Below are 24,429 nucleotides of genomic sequence, written 5' to 3' on the forward strand. Positions count from 1 at the left end.
AACCCGCTGACCCAGCATCCGTGGCGGGCAGGCCTGCTGATTCCACACAGCTTATCTCTCTGGCCTCCTTGCTCCTTGTTTCTTGGAGTTGGAGTAACCTGTTGCCTTTTGGGGCCAGGAGTCCCTGTGTCTTGCCTGGCTGGGTGTGCCCGGAGGATTTAGGATCAAGATTTCTGCTTAGGCCTAATATTTTCATGCTTGGGGGACGGCTGAAGTGCAGAGAAGCGGTTAGGCCGTTTATTACCTTTATTGACTTCAGCTTGTGAAAAGCTGACCAGCCTACAGCTGACTGAAAGGCAAATTTGTCAGCTTTTTGTGGCTTTTAGGACTGATGCTTTGGTTTGTTCTTGAAAGAAAATTTGCCTGAACCTGTTGAAAGGTTCTCAGAACGCTTTCTCGGGACTCCAGCCAGAATCCGGCCACAGACACGGTGTCCGGTTCCAGCATGTCGAGGTGGGAGACAGAAAGAAAGAGCTGGGTTTTCCATTTCCCCTCAGCTCTTTATCCCTGTCTCCCGGACAGTCAGGATGGATGACTGGGGCTGGGGACCTGGGCCTGGCACTTGGCTTTGCCTCCCCACTCCCCACTGGAATGGACAGGAGACCGACTGGGTTCCCAGCCCCGGCTTTTCCAGAACTGTGTTCTTTTGGTGGCCGGATGGCCGCTGTCACCACCCACACCCAAACTCTTTCTTCATTTCCTCTGTCAACCGGTGGCCCACTTCGACAGGGTCAGCCCAGGGGCCTGGTGCTATCTGGTGTATCTGACCTATACATTCAGTAAACATTTTCTGAGGGGCTCTGCTGGGCGCAGAGCAATCCGGGCCCTCAGGGAGTCTGTAGTCTGCCAGCATCTAAGAGTCATCACACATAGGCCTACATGCTTCCAAGTGGTGGTCCGACCCCAGCAGAGAGCAGGGTGCCGGGGTGAGAGCCACCGTGGGGATCTGGTTCAACTTGGGTGGGTGGGGGCTCTGTGATATTTAGGCAGAAGCGTGGAGGGCCACAGGGGTGACTCAGGAGAGGAGCGGGCAGTGAGCCTCCGGGGTAAGCTGTGTTTTGAAAGAGAGGAGAGAAATGACAGGCGGGCAGGAGATTACTGGAGATCTGGGAAGGGGCCAGGGCCTGCAGGCCCCTGGGGAGACTGGATTTTATTCTCAAGGCAGGAAGAAGCCCCTGAGGCAGAAGAGATGGTCAGATTCACCTGTTAGCCTCTCATGAATTGTTGAGGGCTTGCCACACGCCAGGTGCTGGGTGGGGTGGGGGTCCTGAAGGTGGGAGACGTGGCCTCTGCCCGAGGAAGCCACGGTCCAGCCCAGCCATGGACCCCAAGGCAGACCCCAGTTCTGTGCTCTTGACCACCGCAGTTACTCTGCTTGTGGTGGCCGGGGGGTGGCACCCCTCACTGAAACAAAGCAGGAAGCTGGCCCCCAGGACCCTGAGAGAGCAGGGCCAGGCCCGGTCCCCACCAGGCCGGACCGAGGCTGCAGATGTGGACAGGAGATGGTCCGTGCCACTTGACGGCCCTCCCTTTTTATGGTCTCCTCCCACCCTCAAAGGCCACTGGTGGTAGCTTTTGAAAACCCATCGTTTCACATTGTGTGTGTGTGTGTGGCCACGCCGCGTGGCATATGCGGGATCTTAGTTCCCTGACCGGGGATCGAACCCCTGCCGCCTGCAGTGGAAGCTTGGGGAGTATTAACCACTGGACCACCAGGGAAGTCCTTTCACTTTTTTGCTGCGAATAGGGCTGTTTTCACTCTCTCCCCCCAGTTTATTTTGGATTTTTTTTTTTTAACTCGGTACTTGGGGATCCAGGTTGGGCCCTTCAGCCTCGGGACGTGTCACAAAGGAGCTGGTGCCCTTGGCCCTCCCCACCCACCCTGCCTGCCTCCTTTCCATGACCTGATTTCCCTCCTCCACATCTGCTGGCCCTCCCTGGCTTCTTGGTGTCCCATTAAGGTCCTGTCCAGCTTGGTTGGCTTTCAGGGACCTCGTGGGAGCATCTTGGGGGCAGTCCCATTCTCACCAGGTGACATTAAGGGCCACCTGGCATTGCCCCGACACTGATAGCCTTGTGCGTCTTTCTTCCCTCAGCATCTTCTCTCTGAAAAGCCTCTAACCCAGGTGGTACAGCGTCAGCACAGCCTGAAGGTTAAAAGCAGGAGCTCTGAGGTCCGACCACCTGGATTCAAGTCCAGCTTCCCCATATACTGTCTATGAGACCTCGGGGAAGTGACTTACCTGCTCTGACACTCCTGGTATCTGGATGTGGAACATGGGGTGAGGGTGGGATGGCGCTCGGTGAGACAGGAACCACTAGCGCAGAGCACAGTGGCCAGCGCACGCCGGCACTCTGCCATCACAACGCGGGGGCTGGGCCCTGGCCTACCCGGCATGGTCCTCTGACTGTGTCCTGCCTCGGTTTGCTGTGTCTGAGGCTGACCTCTTACCTACATACCCCCTGCCAGACTGAGATGCTGCTTCCTGTTGCCGGATAGACTAAGGATTTGAGAGAGACAGGAGATCCTGGGGCAGAGACCACAGCAGGGCGTCCAGAGGCCTGCACTCTGGGGGTTGGGGGCGCAGCTCGGGTTTGCAGAGGCCTGCAACCCGGTGCCCCTTGCTCCCTTGAGCATCGTACGGTCAGCTCTTCTGGTTTGTTTCCCTGGGGTCAGGGGAGCCCCCTCCTTGATCCAGGGAGGTTAGGGGAGCCTCAGGGGGACCACTGCACCCTCTTTTCTCCCTTGCTTTCTCTGTAAGGATTTCGTGTGTGAGTTCTGTGAGTGGGGCCGAACAGGGCAGGCATTGTTCTCTCTTCCCTGCCCCGGGTCTCCTCCTAAGCAGCCTTACGCCTGTTCTCTGCACACTCCGGACACGCCAGTTCCTTGCCTGTCTTCTTGGTTCACCTTCCCTGGCTGGGCTGGGCTGGGCCGGAACGGGCCACTCTGGCCGCATCTGTAATAAGCCGGTGCAGGTGAGGCACAGAGCAGCCTGGACCGGGGTGAGGGCTGAGGTCTAGGCTGGGAGCAGAGGGGCACCCCAGGGGCTTGGCGCTTCCTGTGTGCTTATCTGTTTGGGTCTGTCTGGCCCACAGTGGCCCAGGTGGGAGCAGAGCGACGGAAGCAGCCTGGGTGTGACTGTGTTTGGGCATTACTGGATCTGTGATAATTCGTGTGGGCTGTTTACTGCCAGCAAAGCTGCAGGCTCACAGAAGGTTTAGTTCCCTCTGGGGCGAGGGGCACTCTCGCACCGCTCCCTGGGCCGATGAGAGGCCCCCCGGGCGCCTCCACCCCCAGCTCATTTGTTGCTGGACATCACTGCCGGGAGCTGGGAGGGCAGAGGGCCAGGTGGCCCCGTTGGCAGGGATTTAAGAGAAGGTTGGTGGCCAAAAGTGTAAGGTCCCTGCTTCTGTTATAGCGGCTCTAGGATGAAAGATGGGAGAGACAGATTCCCTTCCCTCCACTCTAACTTCTCTCCCCCTGAGCCCCCCTGTCTAGTTTACAGGGTGACCAGATCTCTAAACAATTCAAGATGTTTTCGTCCCCATCTTCACTTAGAGCAAATCAGGGAGTCTGCCTTGCATATGTATGTTGCCTTGGGATTTCATCTTCTCTCTCTCTCGGGGAGTACAGTCATGGATTTAGGTCCAGCTGTGGTTCCTCTCTGGGGAAGCTGGGAGCAGAACACCCTTGTGCCTTTCCTCAGACCCCGTGCTGCCTCGCTTCCTCTGCTCCCCATCCGATCATGGCTCCCTGCTTGTAGCAGCAGATCCCACAGCACTCCCAGCCCGGAGTGATTTCGCGTCCTCTAGCGCTCTCACCAGCCAGCGATCCCAGGCCTGGGGGTGCCCCTTCCCCCCACCCACTCTGTCGCACCTCTTTGGTTCGCTTGCACCTGCACACCGACCTGGAGGTGGCCGTTGCTTTGCGGACACCCTGTCCTCCCGCTTTACATTCCAGTTCCTGTTGCTGCTGGCAGAGCTGACACCCGAAACCAGTGCCAACAGCAGCTCTGCTTTTCCAGAAGCGGCCTCGCTGTGGACAAGCAGCTCAGGCCTGCTGGCTAAGGCAGTGTGTGTGACGGTTCTGAGCTGGATCCTAATGGACTCAGATGACCCTGCTGGTCATGTGTTTTGGCTGCCAGCACGGTGGGGCATCTTTTGGAAAGCTGAGAGAAAGTGGTGGGGGGCGCTGAGAGTCTGGCTTGTTAGGTTTTGTGTCTTTGGCTTCGGGAGGTTAACATTGGGGCTATAATCTCCTTCGATCCCCTCTGTCTTCAAGTTGGTTCCATGTGTCCTGTTTCATTTCTTCTCTCTTGATCCTTTTGGCCAATGTGATCTGATGCCACTGTTTTCATTCATTCAGTAAACAACTACTGTGTACCAGGACCAAGGGGAGGTGCTGGAGACACAGGTGACTAGAACACAGTCCCTGTCCTTCAGGCCCCCCAGCCCAGGGGGAGACTAGATATGAATTCATGCTGTGGATGAATGGTCAGTTACAGAACTCTGCTCCCAGTTAGTGTGTCCAGCTGTGCTGCCAGCCATTACCCCCATTCCGAGCCAACGAGACGAGTAGTAATAGTAGTGATAACAACTTTTAGCTATTGTTTATTGAGCATTTGCTATGCCTATGTGAGCTCTAGAATGTTATCTGGATTTCTCTTTTATCTTCCTCAAAACTCTAGAAAGGTAGATGATTTTTTATATTATGCCCATTTTACGGATAAAGAAACTGAGGTAGAGATGAAATCACTTCTCCAAGGTTATACAAATAGGAAGTGGAGGAACCAAAATTGGAACCCAGAGGCCAGGTCCCTGCACCCCACCCTCAACGTGCCCCCTGCAGGGCCTGTTGGTCAGAGGCTGGCATATAGCATGATTCACCCAAGGTGCATCTTTTCCCGTAACCTTGGGTCACACCCGAGAGAGACCCGGGCAGGCCTTGCACACGTCAGATTTATAACCCTGGTGCCAGGGGGCGGCATTCAGGAGGCACGGAGTTATCTGAAGAGAGGTATTTCCTTGAGCCTCCCAGCGCGACCTCACCTCTCATCAGAGGCTGCTCCTCCCTCTGCGGGATTAGTCAGCATCTCTTAACTAGCAGTTCCCAAGATGAGAGGGTTCCTCCGCCACATGGCGGCCTATCCTCTACCCTCCCACCCTCCGCTGCTGCAGCACTTTTTCCTCCGTCTTTTCGTTGTCTTGGTGCCAGGTGGACTTTGGAGGGTATCGTTAAGGACTGGGATTACAGCACAGGCGTGGCCACAGGGGACAGTGACATCATGACCCCAGCGAGAAGAAGAAAGGTGCACTTCCACAAGTGAAAGCAAATTACTCGGGACTTTTCTTTTTTTTAACGAAACAAAACAAAAACCCTTCCCAAGGGCTTCCATGACACAGTGTATGTGGTGGTTGATGCTGTGAGAACATCGGGGAGGATTGAGCACAGGGGCTGTGTGTTTGAGAAATCTGCCGTACTGGGCAGTAAAGGAGGCCTACTCACCCCTCCCCTCGGTTGACCAAGGGCAGCGCAGTGAGACCAGCAGCTTGTCCTTCCCAGGTGGTCTAGGGTCGGCCTCCTGTATACTGGCTGCAGACTGTTTCCATGGACGGAGCTGCAGAGAAGGTTCTAGCCAGCCTGGGGTCCCACTCACAGCCCGGGCTGGGTCCCGAGGCCTACTCTTCTAGGTGTCGGTTACTCTAGAATGGGAATCCCAACCTGGGGCTCGTGGGTGCTGCCGGGGATGCCTGAAGGCCCTGAAACTGTGGGCAAGACTTTGCGCATTTTCTAAAGAGCAGGAGTGGAGCTTCCTTTATTGGATTCTCGAAAGCATCTGTGACCCCCACACAGAAGTGAAGAATCTCTGCATTATCGCTCCAGGGAGCTTGGGCCAGATAGACATGCCAGCCTGCTGGGGGGTAGCCAGATTCAGCCCTGGCATTCCCAGTGGGCTGACTCCGGGTGGGCACCCGCCCCTCTGATCTTTGGAAATCGCTGCCACGACCCTGTGGTCAGGTTTCCCTCCCTCTACACACAGAGAATGTCACCAATGGCACAGTGGGGGGCACAGCAGAGCCGGAGCACGAGGAGGTGAGCCGAATGAATGGCTGGCTCAGCTGCAAGGCCCAGGATGAGATGCTAAACTTGGCCTTCACCGTGGGCTCCTTCCTGCTCAGTGCCATCACCCTGCCTCTGGGCATCGTCATGGACAAGTACGGCCCAAGGAAGCTCAGGCTGCTGGGCAGGTCAGTTCTAGGGGTGGGGGTGGGCAGGTGGGATCCCTGGGCTGAGATTCCCCACTGTGGGTAATCCTGGTACCTGCTCTCAGGTGCACTGTGGAGCTCCCTAAATGCCTGCCCAGGACGGGCTTCCTACCCCACGTGCAACCAAATCAATAGCTACTGTGACCCTTGCATTGTGCCGATCTTCATGAATGTCACAGGACTCAGGCCTGCCTGGGCGGGCCTGGAATCGCTTGTCATTAAGAACACTGGTTTTTGGGGCTTCCCTAGTGGCGCGGTGGTTGAGAGTCCGCCTGCCGATGCAGGGGACGCGGGTTCGTGCCCCGGTCCGGGAAGATCCCACATGCCGCGGAGCGGCTGGGCCCGTGAGCCATGGCCGCTGAGCCTGCGCGGTCCAGAGCCTGTGCTCCGCAACGGGAGAGGCCACAGCAGTGAGAGGCCCGCGTACTGCAAAACAGACAAACAAAAAAAGAATGATATATGTGTATATCATTGACAACTCTATGTGCTTATATTAGAGGTATGTATTCAAACTCTTTCATCTCATGGAGGTGTAAGGTCAGAAAGACTGGAAACCAGTGTTCTTTTTTTTTTTGCGGTATGCGGGCCTCTCACTGCTGTGGCCTCTCCCGTTGCGGAGCGCAGGCTCAGCGGCCATGGCTCGCGGGCCCAGCCGCTCCGCGGCATGTGGGATCTTCCCGGACCGGGGCACAAACCCACGTCCCCCGCATGGGCAGGCGGACTCTCAACCACTGCGCCACCAGGGAAGCCCCCATGTATATCATTCTTAATGTTCTATGTGCTTTATTTTTTTCTTCCAATTCAGTTGAGGTAGTAATTGATGTACAGCCTTGTATAAGACTGAGGTGCAGCATAATGATCAGACTCACATACCTCATGAAATGATGACCGCAGTAAGTTCAGGGAACATCCATCATCTCATATGGTGTTTTATGTGCCTTATGATACATATACAAAAAATACAAATTAAAGTGGCTGAGATTTAAAATTATAAAATTTCTAAAATTATAAAATTGTAAAATAGTATTTCCCTACCTCTGGTACCTTAGTGGGTCATCTTATGTACCTCCTGGGATGTGTTCCTGGGCTGTAAAGCTCCAGATTGCCAGTCTCAGGGTCAGTCCACCAAGCAGCTGGCCCTCTCTGGCCAAGGTACTCCCCAAGCCAGTCCCATTGGAAATGAGCATCGTGCAGGACAGTGGTGTGCAATGAGCGAGGCCTGTAGCCCTGAAGGAAATGCGTGGGGGACCAGTTTCATTCATTCTTTGGAGCTTAAGCAGACTTGGTCCCAGGTTAGAGCCAGGCAGAGGGGATTTGGAAGCTGCCATTCATCGCCCCTTGCCCGGTGGGGTTCTGTCCATCCCCTTTTGCTGAGCGGGCATGGGAGCCTGGGGAGTGGATTGTGTCCTCTCTCGCTTCACAGCCTTGGCCCTCTCCAGTCTGGGGAATGGAGGGGGCAGTGCAGCGGGGTGTTTACCAGACCTGGCTTTGGGGCTTGAATTCCAGCTTAGCCACCTGCTAGCTAGGAGACTTTGGAGAATTTAGTTTTTGTGTTTGTTTTTTTCCAAGTATTTGAATACCTGTTTTTTAAAAAATTTATTTTATTGAAGTATAGTTCATTTACAGTGTTGTGCTAATTTCTACTGTACTGTACAGCAAACCGATTCAGTTATACATATATATACATTCTTTTTCATATTCTTTTCCATTATGGTTTATCACAGGATATTGAATATAGTTCCCTGTGCTGTATAGTAGGACCTCGTTGTCTTGTTTTTGTTTTTCGAGTTTTATTTTTCTCATCAGTAAAATGGAGCCAGTTATACTCTGTAGAATTGTTAAATTAAATGAAAGAATGTACGTAAATTTTCTGAAAGCATCTGGCACATAACCAATACCTCCAAATAAGCAATATTAACAATAACAGTAATAACAGTGTACTGTTTCTGTTTCTTTTTAGTGCCTGCTTTGCTGTCTCCTGCTTGTTGATTGCATATGGAGCAAGTAACCCAAACTGTGAGTAAGCTTTTCCTCTACCCTTTTGTCAGGGACCGGGGAGAGAGTGCCCAGAGGTGCCTGTAGGCCCACCTGCTCTAGAAAGCTGGGCCAGGCCTGCTGCTCACTGCTCACATTAGAGGGACACCTGTTAGGCCTTTACCCAGTGACTTATCTCTGATGGGTGGCTGGGTAACCAAATAATGGCCCCAGACAGAGGTCTGAGAGAAGCTCCCAGGGGGTGAGAAACACCCGTCTCATTGCCAAGCCAGGCCAGTCCCCCATGGCCTCATTGATGCCAACTGGAGAACTAGGCCAGCTGCAGGGGTGTGTGTGGAGGTCATGAGCTGAGCCCCTTGGGGCAGCCCAGGCCAGCACTTTAAAAATAACTTAGAAGCTGCCTGGTCCCTAACCCTGTTCAGGTGGAACTGATGCTGCAGGGACTTTTAGAACAAACACCAAAATAGGATTTGAGTTTCACCCAAATCTTATCCAGGCTCCTCTCCTGATTCTTGGGTACCTGTACTTTGGGTTTCAGTGAAGCAGCTTCTCTAGGCCTCTCCCTTGCTGCTAAGGTTAGTGGAGAAAGGAGGACGGGGGTGCAGCTTTTGCAAGAGCCCAAGCTCTGTAAAATAGGCGAGAGGAGGATGAGGCAGAGGCTGGGCCAGCTCCCCAGGTGTCCGGCACTAACGCCTGATGGCTTGTCAGGCGCTCAGCTGCGTTTGTTCGGGGCCGGCTCCTTACCCAGCACTGGTCCCTGAAGCTCAGCCGTGGTTCCCCGCTTAGGAGCTTTTCTGCTTCATTCCAGCTCTCTCCGTGCTCATCTTCATCGCCCTGGCTCTGAATGGCTTTGGTGGGATGTGCATGACATTCACCTCATTAACAGTAAGTACCAATTTTTTTAGGAAGATCTCTAGTTCGGTCATCTTCTTGTGAATCTGAGGCAGCTTTTATTGGCTTTGATTTCCTTGCTTTCCGTTTGCCTGCCTCTGCCTGGGTATCCCAAGCAGTAGAGGGTCATCGGTGGTGAGGCTGTGGCAGCAAAGCCAGCTTCGGCCTCCCAAGCTGGGGAGGTCCTGCAGGCAGAAAGGAAGGCAGCAGAGCGGGACTCGCGGAGTGGCCGGTCCCCTGCCTCCGGACCATGACTGAGGTGCTGAGGGAGCCATGTGCCTAGAGAAGGCGGGACCCGGGAGAAAAAACCTGCCACCTGCTTTCTTTTCTCATATTTTCTGTGGCAAGAGATTTCTTGCTAACAGTGCAACCTTAAAACACACCTCTCTTGGAATCACCCTGCCCCTAACTGTTGCTTTGTTCAGAACTGAATGAAAAACTCTGGGGAACACATAGGCTGCCTCTCTGCTGGGTTTTCTAAATGCTGGGGCACAGAGAGCCCTTCTGGGCACAGGGAGCCCTTCTGGGGAGGGTTTCTATGGTAGCACCAGAACGCCACAGAATGTGCTTCTTTTGGAAATGGGAGAGGCTGCAGGAAGGTCTGGGTTAAAAGAAAGTCAAAGGAGGAGGAAGAAGGGAGCTGTGTGCAGGCTCACCTGGTCAGGCAGTTGTGCCTTTCAGAGCTGGCCATTGGGAAAGAAGTGAGAATGCTAGGCTTCCAGAGAGATTTCTCTGTCCAACAGGAAGGTGTGGACCATCTCAGTTTCCCGTTGAGAAAGTATTTATGAAACAATACCTCCCATCACTTTATTTGCAGTGCATTCACTTCTGCTTTCTCTTTCCACTAATGAGTCAGGAGTCATGCTTTTGAAGGGCCCTCGTTTAGCTTTGAGGGAGCTCTGGGGACTTGCTGGTCTTCTTGTAAGGAGCTTGAGGAGTTACCGACATCTCTTTGACCCCTTCCTACAGGCTGTGAGCCAGAGGCCAGGCCTGGCCCAGTGCCTCTTCTGTTCACCCTTCCTGCGTTTTGCTGTGTTAACTTTGACCCGGTGGGAAGGATGAAGTGCCTGGGTCTGGGTCCATGGAATTGGAACACTCGGTGGGGTCTGTGTTAGGTGAGAGAGGCTCGGCCCAGGACCACATATGTGCTGTGCTCAGGGAGTGGGGGACACACACGTATCTGGGAACTCTGGTTGCCTTGCCCCTGGTGGTGTGAAGGAGATTGACTTTGTACTCTTTTGTACATTTTTATTTATTTATTTTTTTAAAGCTACTATTTCTTTTCTTTTTAATTTTTTTGAGGGAACATTTATTTATTTATTGGCTGCGTTGGGTCTTCGTTGCTGCGCGCGGGCTTTCTCTAGTTGAGGCGAGCGGGGGCTACTCTTTGTTGCGGTGTGTGGGCTTCTCATCAAGGTGGCTTCTCTTGTTGTGGAGCACGGGCTCTAGGCGCACAGGCTGCAGTAGTTGCAGCACGTGGGCTCAGTAGTAGTGGTGCACGGGCTTAGTTGCTCTGCGGCATGTGGGATCTTCCTGGACCAGGGGTCAAACCCATGTCCCCTGCGTTGGCAGCCGGATTCTTAACTACTGCGCCACCAGGGAAGTCCCTATTTTTATTTTTTTAACCAGGTAGATTTATAAAAAATGGATATATCTCCTTCCTTCTCAAATTCCCAGGGGAAAACAAATGTTGAAACTGTAAGACATATGTTAGAACTGTCAAACGTACACAGATTCCACTAAGTTGTATAAATTGTGAAGCAGGAGCCGTGGTTCTGTTTGTTTTTTGATAGTGTGAACACGACCACCTCTTTCATCAAAATGAAAAATAGAAATCTGGCATCACCCCCGTTATTTGAGCCACACTATGCCCATGTGATGGCAGCTCTGAATTTCGGGGTAGAAGAAAGAGATGGTCCTTGAGGAGTTTACGCTCTGAAATACAGAAAGCTGCTTTATTGTAATAAAGCGTAAGACAAATAGATAAGAACCACCACACCACGAATCCCCTTTAAGAAAGTCTTTAACGGGAATAAAGATGCAGACCTACTAGAGGATGGACTTGAGGATACGGGGAGGGGGAAGGGTAAGCTGGGACAAAGCGAGAGAGTGGCATGGACATATACACTGCCAAACGTAAAATAGATAGCTAGTGGGAAGCAGCCGCATAGCACAGGGAGATCAGCTCGGTGCTTTGTGACCACCTAGAGGGGTGGGATAGGGAGGGTGGGAGGGAGGGAGACGCAAGAGGGAAGAGATATGGGAACATATCTATATGTATAACTGATTCACTGTGTTATAAAGCAGAAACTAACACACCATTGTAAAGCAATTATACTCCAATGAAGATGTTAAAAAAAAAAAAAGAAGACAGTCTTTAAATTGAGTTCATAGTTATTGTCCAAGAAACCTTTAGGGGAGGCTAGTAGGCTCATAAGGATTCTTTTTCTTTTCTTTTCTTTTTTACGATTATAAAACAAAAAGTAAGAAGTCACTATTTTGGAAATATAAAGTGTGGACTGTAAAATCCTATAAGCCTAACTTCATCAGTTTAGAATGTAACTCTCCATTATGAAAAAAAAAAGAAAATCTGGATATACTAATGTTGCTCTTTTTAAAAGAAATACTGTTACAACTTGCCTTTTTCACTTAACAGTGTATCTTTTATGTCTTTTCCTGCCAGTCCTCAGAAATCTACCTTATTATTTTAAACTATGGAGATTGGCCTCATTATTAAACAGTTCCATGTTATTCTATAATATAGATGTGCCATGCTTTATGTAACCAGCTTCCTGCTAATGGACTTTTGGGTTGGTTTCCAATTTTTCTGATTTATGATGCTGCCGAAGTAAACATCCCTGTACATGTATTTCTGTAAAATAAATTCCTAGAAGTGGGATTGCTGGGCCCCAGGATCAGCATGTGTTAAATTTTAATATAGATTGTCAGATGGTCTTCCCAAAAGTTTATACACAGATGCTAGCCTTCCAGAATGTCTGAGAGGTTTTCCTCCACACCCCTTCCGATACCCTGTCATTAATCTTGCAAACATTTGCCGGTCTAATCTGGTGAAAACTGATATACTATGATTTAAAATTTTTTTCCTTGTTAGTGAGATGGAGCATCTTTTCACCTCTTTTTTGTGATCGTTTGTATTTCTTCTGTGATTGCTTCTTTGTGTCATTTGTCTGTTTTTACAGGGTTGTTTCTTTTGTGTGTGTTTTTGAGCACTCTCTCACATACAAAAAAATTAGTTCTGTTTCTGAGTGAGCAAGGGGTCTTACCCTAGGTTTTTGTTTGTTTGTTTGTTTGCGGTACGCGGGCCTCTCACTGTTGTGGCCTCTCCCGTTGCGGAGCACAGGCATGTGGGATCCTCCCGGACCGGGGCACGAACCCGCGTCCCCTGCATCGGCAGGCGGACTCTCAACCACTACGCCACCAGGGAAGCCCTACCCTAGGATTTTTTAGGCCTCTAGGCGGTCCATGAATAAGCTTCAGGAGGGCTGGGCACTCCCTTGAGATTCTCAGCAAGCAAGCACATTGTGTGTGTGTGTGTCCGCATGGGCACACACATGCCCTGCAGGTGCATTTTTCTAGAGGAGGGTCTGTCGCTTTCATCAGCCTCTAGTAGGTCTGTGTGAAGCCAAACGCACTGCAGCAGGAGTGTTCCTGCTAGCTCTTGGCTCTCCCAGAGGGAGGTAAAGACTGCACAGGCCAGATAGTGACCAGGCAAGAAAGCCATCTAATCATCACCTGCAGCATTTGGTTAGCAGGCGTCTGTTTAAGGGAGGTTGGTGGCTTGTCCTCTAAGGTCCCCATTCTTGGATCTAGAGCAGAGGTCAGCAAGCGGCAGCCCCCAGGACACACCCAGGCCACTGCAGGTTTCTGTAAACAAAGCTTTACTGGCACAGAGCCGCTCCCACTTGTTTCTTTTGTGCTGTGGCAGCAGAGTGAAGTCTTTTACAGAGACCACATGGCCTGCAGAAGCTAAAATAGTTAATCTCTGTCCCTTTACAGAAGAAGTCCAACAACCTTTGGTCTAGAGGCACCAAGAAGCTGCTCAGTCACAATTCCCTGTTGGAAAGCAGGGGTGACACCCACCCCCAGCCCCTGCTCACTCCCCTTCCAGTTTCATGGCCCAACTCCCTAAGCACCTTTTTTTTGTTTGTTTTTTTGTTTGTTTGTTTTTGCGGTACGCGAGCCTCTCGCTGTTGTGGCCTCTCCCGTTGAGGAGCACAGGCTCCAGACGCGCAGGCTTGGCGGCCATGGCTCACAGGCCCAGCCACTCTGCGGCATGTGGGATCTTCCCGGTCCGGGGCACGAACCCATATCCCCTGCATCGGCAGGCAGACTCTCAACCACTGTGCCACCAGGGAAGCCCCAGCACCTTTTTTTTAAGTGTTTTTTTTTTTTTTTTTTTGATTTATTTGTTTTTGGCTGCGTTGGGTCTTTGTTGCTCTGCGCGGGCTTTCTCTACTTGTGGTGAGCGGGAGCTACTCTTCTTTGCGGTGCACGGGCTTCTCATTGTGGTGGTTTCTCTTGTTGCAGAGCACAGGCTCTAGGCACCCGGGCTTCAGTAGTTGTGGCTCGCGGGCTCTGGAGCGCAGGCTCAGTAGTTGTGGCGCACGGACTTAGTTGCTCCGCGGCATGTGGGATCTTCCTGGATCAGGGCTCGAACCTGTGTCCCCTTCATTGGCAAGCAGATTCTTAATCACTGCGCCACCAGGGAAGCCCCCTAAGCGCTTTTTATGTCATCTGTTTCCTCCTCCCCACGCTGCCCCTGGCCTGAGGGACCTCCTTGGGCGTTCCTCTGTCCTGTGAGGCCTCAGATAAGGAGCCTCTCCGGAACAGACCCCGAAAGGGGAACGAGAAGCAGGTCAGTGAGGGCAGGGCTGGAGCTCTTGGGCAATGTTCCTGGGCTGGCCGAGGCTTCTGCTGAGCAGAGCTGAATCTTGTTCTGACACAGCCCAGGCCTTTGAGAAAGCAGAACTGTCAGGATCGGCTCCCGGAGACGCCGAGCCAGCAGCACAACGGTACTTTCTGTTTGGGTCTCCCACCCATGTTCTAACTGGGGGGACAAAGGAGTCTTCAGGGTCGCCTTTAGGAGCTTCCTAAATCAAATCTCCTACAGCAGCTCTGGGTCCATGGGTAATCACTCCGTAATAACCTGGGAATCTGGGGGGAATGTTGCCAGGGAGATCTTAATTGGGGGACTTTCTGAGTCCCAAGGGGTTTTGTGTTGCATGGGCTGTGGTATAAATAAAGATGACCAGAGACAGTGAGCTGCTACCCCCATTGGTGGAGAGGGGGCCCCAAGTTGGCAGAATGCCTTTTCCCCACAGGCCTGTAGACCTTCCTACAGAGCCGGAGAGGTGTGTACTCGTAGGTGATCCCATCCCCTAGGGCAGAGACTGGATCCCATGCCAGGTGGGCTGCTTAATGGCTAGAACTGGCTTTCCCAGGTCCCTGCCGCAGAGGGCCCCGGGCAATGCGACACCCTCAGAGGAGGAGGGTGCGGGTCATTGGTGGTGCAGGGCACACCCCGAGGTGCCGAGCCTCAGCCTCCCCCCTGGACATCTGGACAGCACACTCTGGTCTGTTTGCTCAAGGCCTCGCATTTGCTCAGGTCTTTAACTCGCTTCATTGGCTCGAGGAAAACACCAGCCGGTGGCGGAGGCGGCATCTCTGGGCCGCCATCCGACGATCCGGGGCCAGGGTTGCTTAGAGATGGGAACAGATGCCGCCAGTGTAGTGAGCATGTCATTTCCACTTCATTCCTCTGACCCCTGTCAGTGTGGGTGAGACGGGGAGTTCTGAGCTGAAACCCTCCCAGAAAAGTGATGACAAAATGTTGCCAGGCTCCTTAATGAAAAATTTCTCTGTGGGCTTCCCCTATTTGATTTATTGAAGACTTACTTTGAACCTGAGGAAGAAGTGATCCCACGGGAGTTGGGGTCTGGGTGTGAAGAGAAATAAATATCCCTCTTCAAACACCTGAGAGAAGGGGAGGGAGAGGATTCTGGGTACAGCAGTGAAGCAAATGTCCCCTGGGGGGGTGTGTGGGAGTTTAGCATTCCTGCTCAGGCCAGGAGAGGGTCCCCAAGGCATCCTGCCCCAGGTGCCAGGTGAGCAGGACCCTCCCAGTGCCCAGAGCCAGCTCTGCCTCTGGGTTTCTGTTCTGAGCCTTGAGAACCCAAAGCAGTCAGCTGATCACCATTGGCTTGGGAAAAATTCACCCGTCAGAGTGCACCACATTCCGAAGTTGCCCCAGCACGTGACTCGTTCAGGGGTGGACAGAACGTGTAGTGGGGACATCGGGGATGGACCTGGCTGGGAAAGCGGATGAGGTGACTGGGGTGTGGAGCCCCTCCGCCTCACCCCTTCGGCAGTGGAGCGGAAAGGTGACCACAGGACCTTCTCCGGGCAGTGTGTGCTTGGAGCTGTTGGCTGGGAAGGGTTAGAAAAGAGCCCGGCTTTGCCGAGTCCGCTTGTCCAGACTGGCACCTGGATCCTGGCCTGCTCAGGTTGCACAGAGCTCTGCGTGTGTACCGCCGCCACCTGAGGACGAGGCTCGCCTCTGGAAGGGGCCTGAGGACCAGAATGCCAGCCCCTCGCCCACCCGGCGCGGCACGCGGCTGCTCCCTGAGGACCCAGCTGGCGGGCTGGGGAGATCACTGATTTGGAAAGTCGCTGCCAGGTGGCTACACAGCGGCTCTTCTGTCCCACCTGCCAGCAAGCCCCAGGCCTGAGTTGGGGGGCCCTGGGAAGAGAGGCATCTTAAAGAGGGTCCTCCAAGGAGGACGGCCCACCCTCGCCGTGCTGGAGGCTAGGCTTCTGGTGGTTCTCATCCAGTAGCAGCCTCTGTGGCCAGCACTCCAGGGGAGGGGCCATCTGCAGCTGCTGTTTTCCCCTCTGGGAAGGTCACACAGCCTGTTTACAGTGCAGCCCAGGGGCTGAGAGAATGAGTCACCACCGGCTCACGCAGGGATGGCCTCCCCATGTGAGCCAGGCCAGCACGGAGGGCCGGTTCTGCCCGGCTGAGCCCCCTCCAGCCCTAGTCCTCCCCGAGGCAGCAGGGGTGGTGGTGGGAAGCACACAGAGCCCAGGAGGGGGCCTGCGCCCCCCACCTGCAAGTGCAGTTGTGAGCCCAGGGTCAGGAAGCCGCCCCTGCTGAGTGTTTTCCCCGCATCTGTCATTGCAGTTCAGCTACAGCTTCCTACTTGGCAGAAGACGTGGTTCTTGCCCCTCCGCCCGACCCTCAAGCCGGTACTAGGGCACTCTGCTCAGTACTCAGCCACCACTCACTCTATCACCAGGGCTTCTGAGTGGCCATTATGTGCAGCTGAGGTCAGGCAGAGGCAGAAGGAGAGAGGAGGGAGGGAGGGAGGGAGGGCCATGTGGAGACCAGTGGGGGAGGAGACTCAGACAAGAAGATGAAACAAGAGAGAGTCTACAGCCAAATGCAAGTCCACCTGACAGTGTGGCCCTGGACTGTGGGGAGGTCGGCCAAGGAAGGTCAAGGGGAGAGAAGGAGGCAGGTAGGTCTAAAAGGAGCATCGGAACGGATCTAAGAAATCTCTAGTGGGGAGAGCAAACAGAATGCTTAATAAGGGACGCAGAGAGGTGTGAGAGGTAAGGGTAATTGCCTTGGTTCCCCAAATCAAGTGTGTACCCTTCAAGGGCCATGTGAGTTTTCCAAGACACAGAGTAACCCAGTGGCTATGCACATAAGCTTGACCTGCTTTGAATTCCAAATTTGACCCTTACCAGCTTGGGGGAGTCCCTTGACTTTTCTAATCCTAAAGTTTTGTACCATTAAGTGAGGGTAATAAGTGACATCTGGGACTTCCCTGGTGGCGCAGTGGTTAAGAATCTGCCTGCCAATGCCGGGGACATGGGTTCGAGCCCTGGTCTGGGAAGATCCCACATGCTGCAGAGCAGCTAAGCCCACGTGCCACAACTACTGAGCCCGCGTGCCACAACTACTTAAGCCCACGCACCTAGAGCCCGTGCTCTGCAACAAAGAGAAGCCATCGCAATGAGAAGCCCACGCACTGCAACGAAGAGTAGCCCCTGCTCGCTGCAACCAGAGAAAGCCTGCGCGCAGCAACAAAGACCCAACACAGCCAAAAATAAATAAATGAATAAGTTTATTTTTTCTAAAAAAGTGACACCTATCTGGTAAGGATGTTTTGAGGGCTTTTAGGATAATAATAGTTGCTATTATAATAATAATGCTATTATATGATTTAGTATATTAACTATATATATATAACTATGTTACATTATTATACAACTTAATAATAAGGAAAAATCCTCTGATCGAGCTGCTCCTGGGCACAGCAAATGGGGGAAATTTCCTCTGGCAGGCATGACAGCTTTGGGAGGAAGGGAAGGAAGTAGCTAAAGGATAAAACACAATTAGTATTAACATATGAAAAATAATTAATGCCCCCAGGGAAACCTTCTTGTCTCCTGTGCTTGCTATTTTGTGACCACACATTGACTACTGCCAGGATGTTTATGCTTTGGGTTTCGCTGGTCAGGGTCGTCCTTGATACTGTTTTCAGAGAGATTTCATCTGACACAAATGTTAGGTAGTCCCTAAAAGCTGAAACAGACTTTGACTACCTATTTAAACACTTATATTGGTTAAAAAAAAAAAAAAAAAAAAACCCACCACGAACTAAGAAGTTAAAGGCCAAACTAGGAAAACATACCTACAGTATATGGACAAACAGTGAGGGTCTTTAATATATAAAGAGCCTATGCCAAATCAATATGAACAAATTAACATCCTCATAGGAAGAAAGGACAATAGGAATATAAATGAGGAATATAAATGACTGATTTTAAAAACCGTAGAAAAAATGTTCAAAGTCATTAACAATCAATAAATGTAAGTTTTTTCAATTTCAATTGGTGTAAGTTTTCTGGAAGGCAGTCTGGCACAGAGTATCACAAAAACTTAAAAATGTGTATTCCCTTTTGCCAAATGATTCTACTTTTGGGAATTTACCTTAAGGAAATCATAGCTATATGCATGTATGTTTATCTTCAAGGATGTTCATTAAAATGTTATTTATGATAAAAATTAAAAAGGCTCTGAGAACATCAGAGAAATGGTTGCATAAATTATAGACCATCCAGAAAAGGAAATACCGGACAGTTGTTACAAATTATGTTGAAGATGAATACTAAATTACAAAATATTTATAATATATCAAGTAAAAAAAGAAAAAGTTTATAAAATAATATGTAGCATATGATCCCAGTTTGGTTACAAAGCTATAGGTATTTATGGGAAAAAGATTGAAAGGAAATATATCAAAATGGTAACATGGCTATATCAGGGGAATTTTTATTTCATTCTTTACGTGTACTTTGTTCCAGATGTTTTACAATGGACACGCATTGCTCTTCTAATCAGGAAAAATAATGGTAATTTAAATACAAGATGTACATGTTGGTAAGAAGGCTGCATAGCGTGGTTTGCCCTGAGGCTCTGTACACCCTAGGAATGGCCCTGCTGACTAAAATAACATGTTAGAGAGGAGAATTTTCAGGATGTTGCAAAGAATGTTCCAGGCAGGGAGAGGCAGGGAAGCAAGGAGGGCAGCTGGAGGTTACTGCCCTTTTCCAGGCATGAGGGCAAGTGTCTCATCCAGGACCAGATGTCAAGTCAGTCTCCTCTCCCAGCTTCCTGTTCTTGCCTGTCCTGGATCCAGTTCTGGGGAGAAGACTCCAGAAGGTGAGGTCAGAGTTGCCCACTAGCCCCAAGCCCCTGTTGTTCTGTTCTAGCTTGGGTTAGGGTAGAAGGAAAAGGGCTACCTAGCAAGCAGTCTGCTCTTCAGAAGTATCCCCTCGCCCTGTCAAAAAGTTGGGGGCACTCTTTTTACCCAGAGGTGACAACTGCAACAAAAGTGTTTCCTGGCTTGACTGCACCGAGTGGCTTCTCTCCTCCATCTGCTCTTCTGGTTGGGTTCTAAGCCCTCTTTGACCCCTTTCTTCCTCCACATGCCCTGTGGAGGCTGGAGTGGCATCCCAGGCTAGAACAGTTTCCTCTTTCCTTACAAGCGGAACTAATCTTTGGATTCTCCCTGGGGCAGATGTGGCCCCAGAAATGCCTGAGGCTGCCTTGCTGGAGTAGCCAGCGTGGCACAGCCCAAATATGTGAGCTCAGAAGCCGAGGCGTGTCCTCTGAACCACAGCATACCTGGGAGGCAGGTGTGCAAAGAGTGAGGTTGTGTACCTTTAGTGCTCACTCGGATGTGCCTGGGCCCCCATGAGCACGTCACATTTCCTCTGTCTTTGCCTGGGGGAGTTTCCATATGCTCCTTCTCTCCCTCTGACCCTCTCTGAAAAGACTGAGTTGACACGGGGGGCTGGAAGAAGAGATCTTTGTGTGCTGGGGCTTCTTCTGGTAGGCTGGAGAGCCACCCTGGCTTCATGCCGTAGGATGGCTTTGTTGGCCATACACTATAGATTAATTCATGTTCCTTTTAAATCCTGGGATCCCCAAACATCTCAAGTCTCTTATTCATGTTTTTTTTTTCTTAACAGTGATACTGAGACATAATTCACATACCATACAATTTACCTAAAGTATACAGTTCAATGGTTTTTAGTTTATTTATAGAGTTACACAGTCATCACCAGAATCCATCATATCACCCCAAATCACATCTCTGTACCCATCAGCATTTCTCCCTATTCCTCCCAGCTGCTTCCACCCCAGCCCTAGGCGACCCCTAATCTGTTCTCTGTCTCTATGGGTTTGCCTGTTCTGGACATTTCATATGAATGGAATCGTACAATTTTGTGCTCTTTCATGACTGGTTCTTTCACTTAGCATAATGTTTTCAGGGTTTATCCACGTTGTATTGATAGCATGTATCGATACTTCATTTGTTTTTGTGGCTGAATGATATTCCATTGTGTGAATATACCACATTTTGCTTATCCAGTCATTGATGGGCATGGAGGTTGTTTCCACTTTTTGTATATTATAAAGAATGGGGACTTCCCTGGCCGGCCAGTGGTTAAGACTCTGCGCTTCCACTGCACGGGGTGTGGGTTCAATCCCTGGTCGGGGAACTGAGATCCTGCATGCCACAAGGTACAGCCAAAAAAACCAAAAACACTGCTATAAACATTCATGTACACATGGGCATATATTTTCATCCCTCTTGGGTATATATATACCTAGGAGTGAAATTTCTGGGTCATATGGTAGCTCTGTGTTTAATTGAGGAACTGCCAGTGTTCTCCAAAGTGGCTGTATACCATTTTACATTCCTACCAGTAGTGTAGGAGGGTTCTCATTCCTCTGTATCAGCACCAGCGTTTGTTATTATGTGTTGTGTTTTTTTTTTTAATTATTATTATAACCACCCTAGGGGGTATGAAGCAGTATCTCATTGTAGCTTTAATTTGCATTTCCCTATGATTAATGATATTGAGTATCTTTTCATAAGGTTATTGGCCATCTGTATGTCTTCTCTGGAGAAATGTCTATTCAGAAATGTCTATTTGCCCATTTTTTTAAATAAATTTATTTTATTTTATTATTATCATTATTATTTTTTTGGCTACGTTGGGTCTTCACTGCTGCGCGCAGGCTTTCTCTAGTTGAGGTGAGCGGGGGCTACTCTTCGTTATGGTGCACCGGCTTCTCATTGCGGTGGCTTCTCTTGTTGCGGAGCACAGGCTCTAGGCATGCGGGCTTCAGTAGCTGTAGCACACAGGTTTCAGTAGTTGTGGCGCGTGGGTTTCAGTAGTTGTGACTCGCGGGCTCTAGAGTGCAGGCTCAGTAGTTGTGGTGCACGGGCTTAGTTGCTCCGCGGCATGTGGGATCTTCCTGGACCAGGGCTCCAACCCGTGTCCCCGGCATTGGCAGGCGGATTCTTAACCACTGTGCCACCAGGGAAGCCCTATTTGCCCATTTTAAAAATGGTTATATGTGGTTTTTTTTTTACTGAGTTGTAGGAGTTCTTTATACACTGCAGATACAGGTGCCCTATCAGATAGCTGATTTGTACAAATTTTCTCTCTTCTGTGCCTCTGTTCGTTTTCTTGATGGTGTCTTTGAAGCACATTTTAAATTTTGATGATGCCCCTCCTTCATTTTTAATTGTGGTCAGAACAGGCAGAAATGATGAGGGGCAGGTAAATAAACACATTCAAACGGCCTCCGTTCAGCAAAAGCAGATTAGCTTGCGGGCAGCCATCACGTGGTCTGTGTTTGATAAAACCCCAAAATGATTGCAGACAAAGGAGGAGGGGAACATATATTAGGTCCATAGAAACACCTGAGTTCAGTGAAACAGGTTGGCAGATCCAGGGAGCGATTCTCAATGCCAGGGACCTTGTGGGTGTGGCTGGGAAACCTTCAGTAAGCGGTACGAGCGCCCCTGAGGTTAGCAAGAGCAGCCAGGACTGCCGTTTGAGGAGGATGCGCTTTGCCCCATGTCTGTTTGGATCCATGACCGAGTTGCCATATTATACCATGTCTGGATTTGTATGGAATCACTGGGGGTTTTAGCTTCGCAGTCGTGTTGGACGGGCCCAGAGCAAGCTGCTGTGAGATGGGAAGAGCGGCCTCACAGGGAAGAGAGCCTGAGCCTCCCTTGCCGTTGCTCTTTCCAGATGGAAAAGGGGAAAGCCCTCCTTGGACCTAGAAATTCAGACGCAGGACTTCTGGGCCAGCCCCCTCGTCCGCCCTGGGGGCTATAGAATTCTGATTGGCACCTTCCAGAGACCTACTCTTCTCAGCAAGAAAAGCAGCCTTTGCTGACATCTGGTCCTTCTGGGACACGGATATTTTTATTTATAAAATGATCTCATCCTCAAATAGATTCTTATTCCTAACAGGCTTGCTCCCTTTGAGGGTTGCCTCAGGCTCCCAGCTGTGCTTGCTGGCATCTTCCTGTAACCCTGCAAAGGCAGAAGGACCTGGCCTGTGCCGGAGAAGAGAGGAGGGATGCTTGCCAACCAGGAAGTCTACCAGCTCTGTCTTCATGTGCAGAGTCTGAGTTCTGTATTACTCTCCTCCCTTCCTTTATCAACCTCAGTCTGGGAAGAAAAAACTTTCAATTAGCTGCGATTACCCCTGGACCGATGCCCCCGTGAATCACACGGGGAGGAGAGTAGATAAGAAATGGTACCTGAGGATGTCATGATTCTTTCTTCCCCTCCTCTTTCATCCGTCCCCTGTCTGTTCTCTCAGCAGAAGTCTCCCTTGCTTCTTATCTTTCAGCTGCCCAACATGTTTGGTGACCTCCGGTCCACGTTTATTGCCTTGATGATTGGATCCTATGCCTCCTCAGCAGTCACCTTCCCAGGAGTCAAGGTGAGCGTGTGTACCAGTGTCTGAGCAGAGGCCTCCTTTAAGCCTCCTTCAGCGCTCCCAGAAGAGGGAAGTCATTGCGGGTGCTGGGGCCCCCCCTTCCGCCAAGCCCCATCTGGGGGCAGGATGCACCTGGGCAGCATGGGGGTAAGAAAAGAACCCTGGGGCTTCCCTAGTGGCGCAGCGGTTGAGAGTCCACCTGCCAATGCAGAGGACACGGGTTCATGCCCCGATCCGGGAAGATCCCACGTGCCGCGGAGCGGCTGGGCCCGTGAGTCATGGCCGCTGAGCCTGCACGTCTGGAGCCTGTGCTCCACGACGGGAGAGGCCACAACAGTGAGAGGCCCGCGTACCACAAAAAAAAAAACAAAAAAAAAACTGCTGTGCGTGGGGCGGGGTGGGGGGGGGTTGGGGGAGGGGCAGGGGGGTTGGGAAATCCAAGCATATCACTGCAAGGTGTGACTGAAGGCTGCCTTTGCGTTTCAGGCCTGGGGACAGAAAGGGGGTGAGTGTTTGTCCCCAGTCCTGAGCTAACTCTAGTCCCCCCACCCCCAGGCCTGTTGCTGTTGGGCTATATTGCTCCCCACTGCCAGAGCGCTGCTCGCAGCCAAGTTGGTTCAGCTGTTTCCCTCCCAGGCAGGATTCTGAGCCCGTGGAAGTCACACAGGGTCAGGATGGAGCAAACACCTCACTGTTCATCAGTCCCAGTTCCTGCTCCCAATCCTGTTGCTCCTGAAGGGGCTTCAGAAGGGGCTTCTCCCTTCTGTGGCACCAGCACCACATAAATCCCCTTTGCTGAGAGGTCCAAGAGGGAGAGGCCATAGGGCAAGAGGAGGAGGAGTCACAGAAGGCGTGGGCCAGGGGCTTCCCTGGGGATCCAGTGGTGAAGACTCCACGCTTCCACTGCAGGGGGCACGGGTTCGATCCCTGGTCAGGTAACTAAGATCCTGCGTGCCACACAGCGCAGCCAAAAAACAAAACAAGAAGACGTAGGCCGGCCGCCTGGACTTCGAGGCGCTTGCAGGGGCTGGGGCCAGACGTCTGGATTTTAGGGGTCCTCGAGCTCCTGGAGTGCAGAGGAGCCTACAGGTTCCCCCTCCTCCTCTTCTCCGTGTCTAACTGCTGGTCCCCTCCCTGGGTAGCTGGGCTGCTGTCTGGCACTACTCTGGGGACTCTTGTGCTGGAAATCAATGGCGATAATGACATTAACAGGCTTGCAGGCTTCTCACCTGCCAGGCCCTGTGCTGAGCCCTCTACCCGCTTGACCCCCACCTTGACACCATGAGGGTACATGCCAGTGTCACACCCATTTCACAGAGGAGCAAAGCGAGACTTCCAACTGTTCATTCCTTGAGTATTTTTCTGGCCCCTACCGTGTGTATGCTTCAGGGTACTAGAGGAACATCAGTGGACGAGGCTGGAGGTTCCTCAGGGAGCTGGCCTAGTAACAGATGAGGAAATGAATCAAGAAGTCAAAAACCTCAGCCAGGGCTGTTCACTGTGAGCCAGTGATGTGACAGTGATGGGTGGTCTGGGAGGGCCTCTCCAAGGAGATGACATTTGGTCCAAGCTGGAGGCATTTGGTCCAGGGCGAGCTAAGATTATTGGAATGCAGGTGCCTGACGACCAAACACCCAGGCTGATGGGGCCATGCCTCCCCTCGCAGCTGAGCGCAGGGAGAGCAGGACTGCTGGGTGCCCCTACCCGCTGCCCGCTCCAGCTTCCCTCTGCTAACTCTGCCCTCCGCCCTGCCCTGACTCCAACCGCTACCCCGTTGTGCCTCTCAGGTCATCTACGACTTCGGTGCCTCCTTCATCGTCATGCTCGTGGTCTGGGCCGGCTGCTCCGGGCTGGTTTTCCTCAACTGCTTCTTTAACTGGCCGCTGGAGCCCTTCCCAGGCCCAGAGGACATGGACTACACGTAAGTG

The 24,429-nt window shown here is 51.6% G+C and overlaps 1 protein-coding gene across 10 annotated transcripts in view; it reads left to right on the forward strand.

Annotated features, from left to right (window-relative positions):
* The window catches only part of SLC43A2 (solute carrier family 43 member 2), a 42,449-nt gene that overhangs the window by 3,518 nt on the left and 14,502 nt on the right, over positions 1–24,429 (forward strand). For 6 of the 10 annotated variants that reach the window (XM_033847193.2, XM_073798011.1, XM_073798012.1 and 3 more), the window contains 5 exons: positions 6,042–6,249; positions 8,228–8,283; positions 9,071–9,147; positions 22,412–22,504; positions 24,289–24,422. In XM_033847193.2, the coding sequence (XP_033703084.1) occupies positions 6,042–6,249; positions 8,228–8,283; positions 9,071–9,147; positions 22,412–22,504; positions 24,289–24,422 (568 nt within the window). Of the gene's footprint in view, positions 1–2,434; positions 2,658–4,366; positions 4,415–5,215; positions 5,310–6,041; positions 6,250–8,227; positions 8,284–9,070; positions 9,148–22,411; positions 22,505–24,288; positions 24,423–24,429 lie in introns of those variants that run through there. The other 4 variants (XM_073798013.1, XM_073798014.1, XM_073798015.1 and 1 more) reach the window with 4 other exon arrangements.

Source organism: Tursiops truncatus, chromosome 20 (assembly GCF_011762595.2).
Source record: "Tursiops truncatus isolate mTurTru1 chromosome 20, mTurTru1.mat.Y, whole genome shotgun sequence".
NCBI lineage: Eukaryota > Metazoa > Chordata > Mammalia > Artiodactyla > Delphinidae > Tursiops > Tursiops truncatus.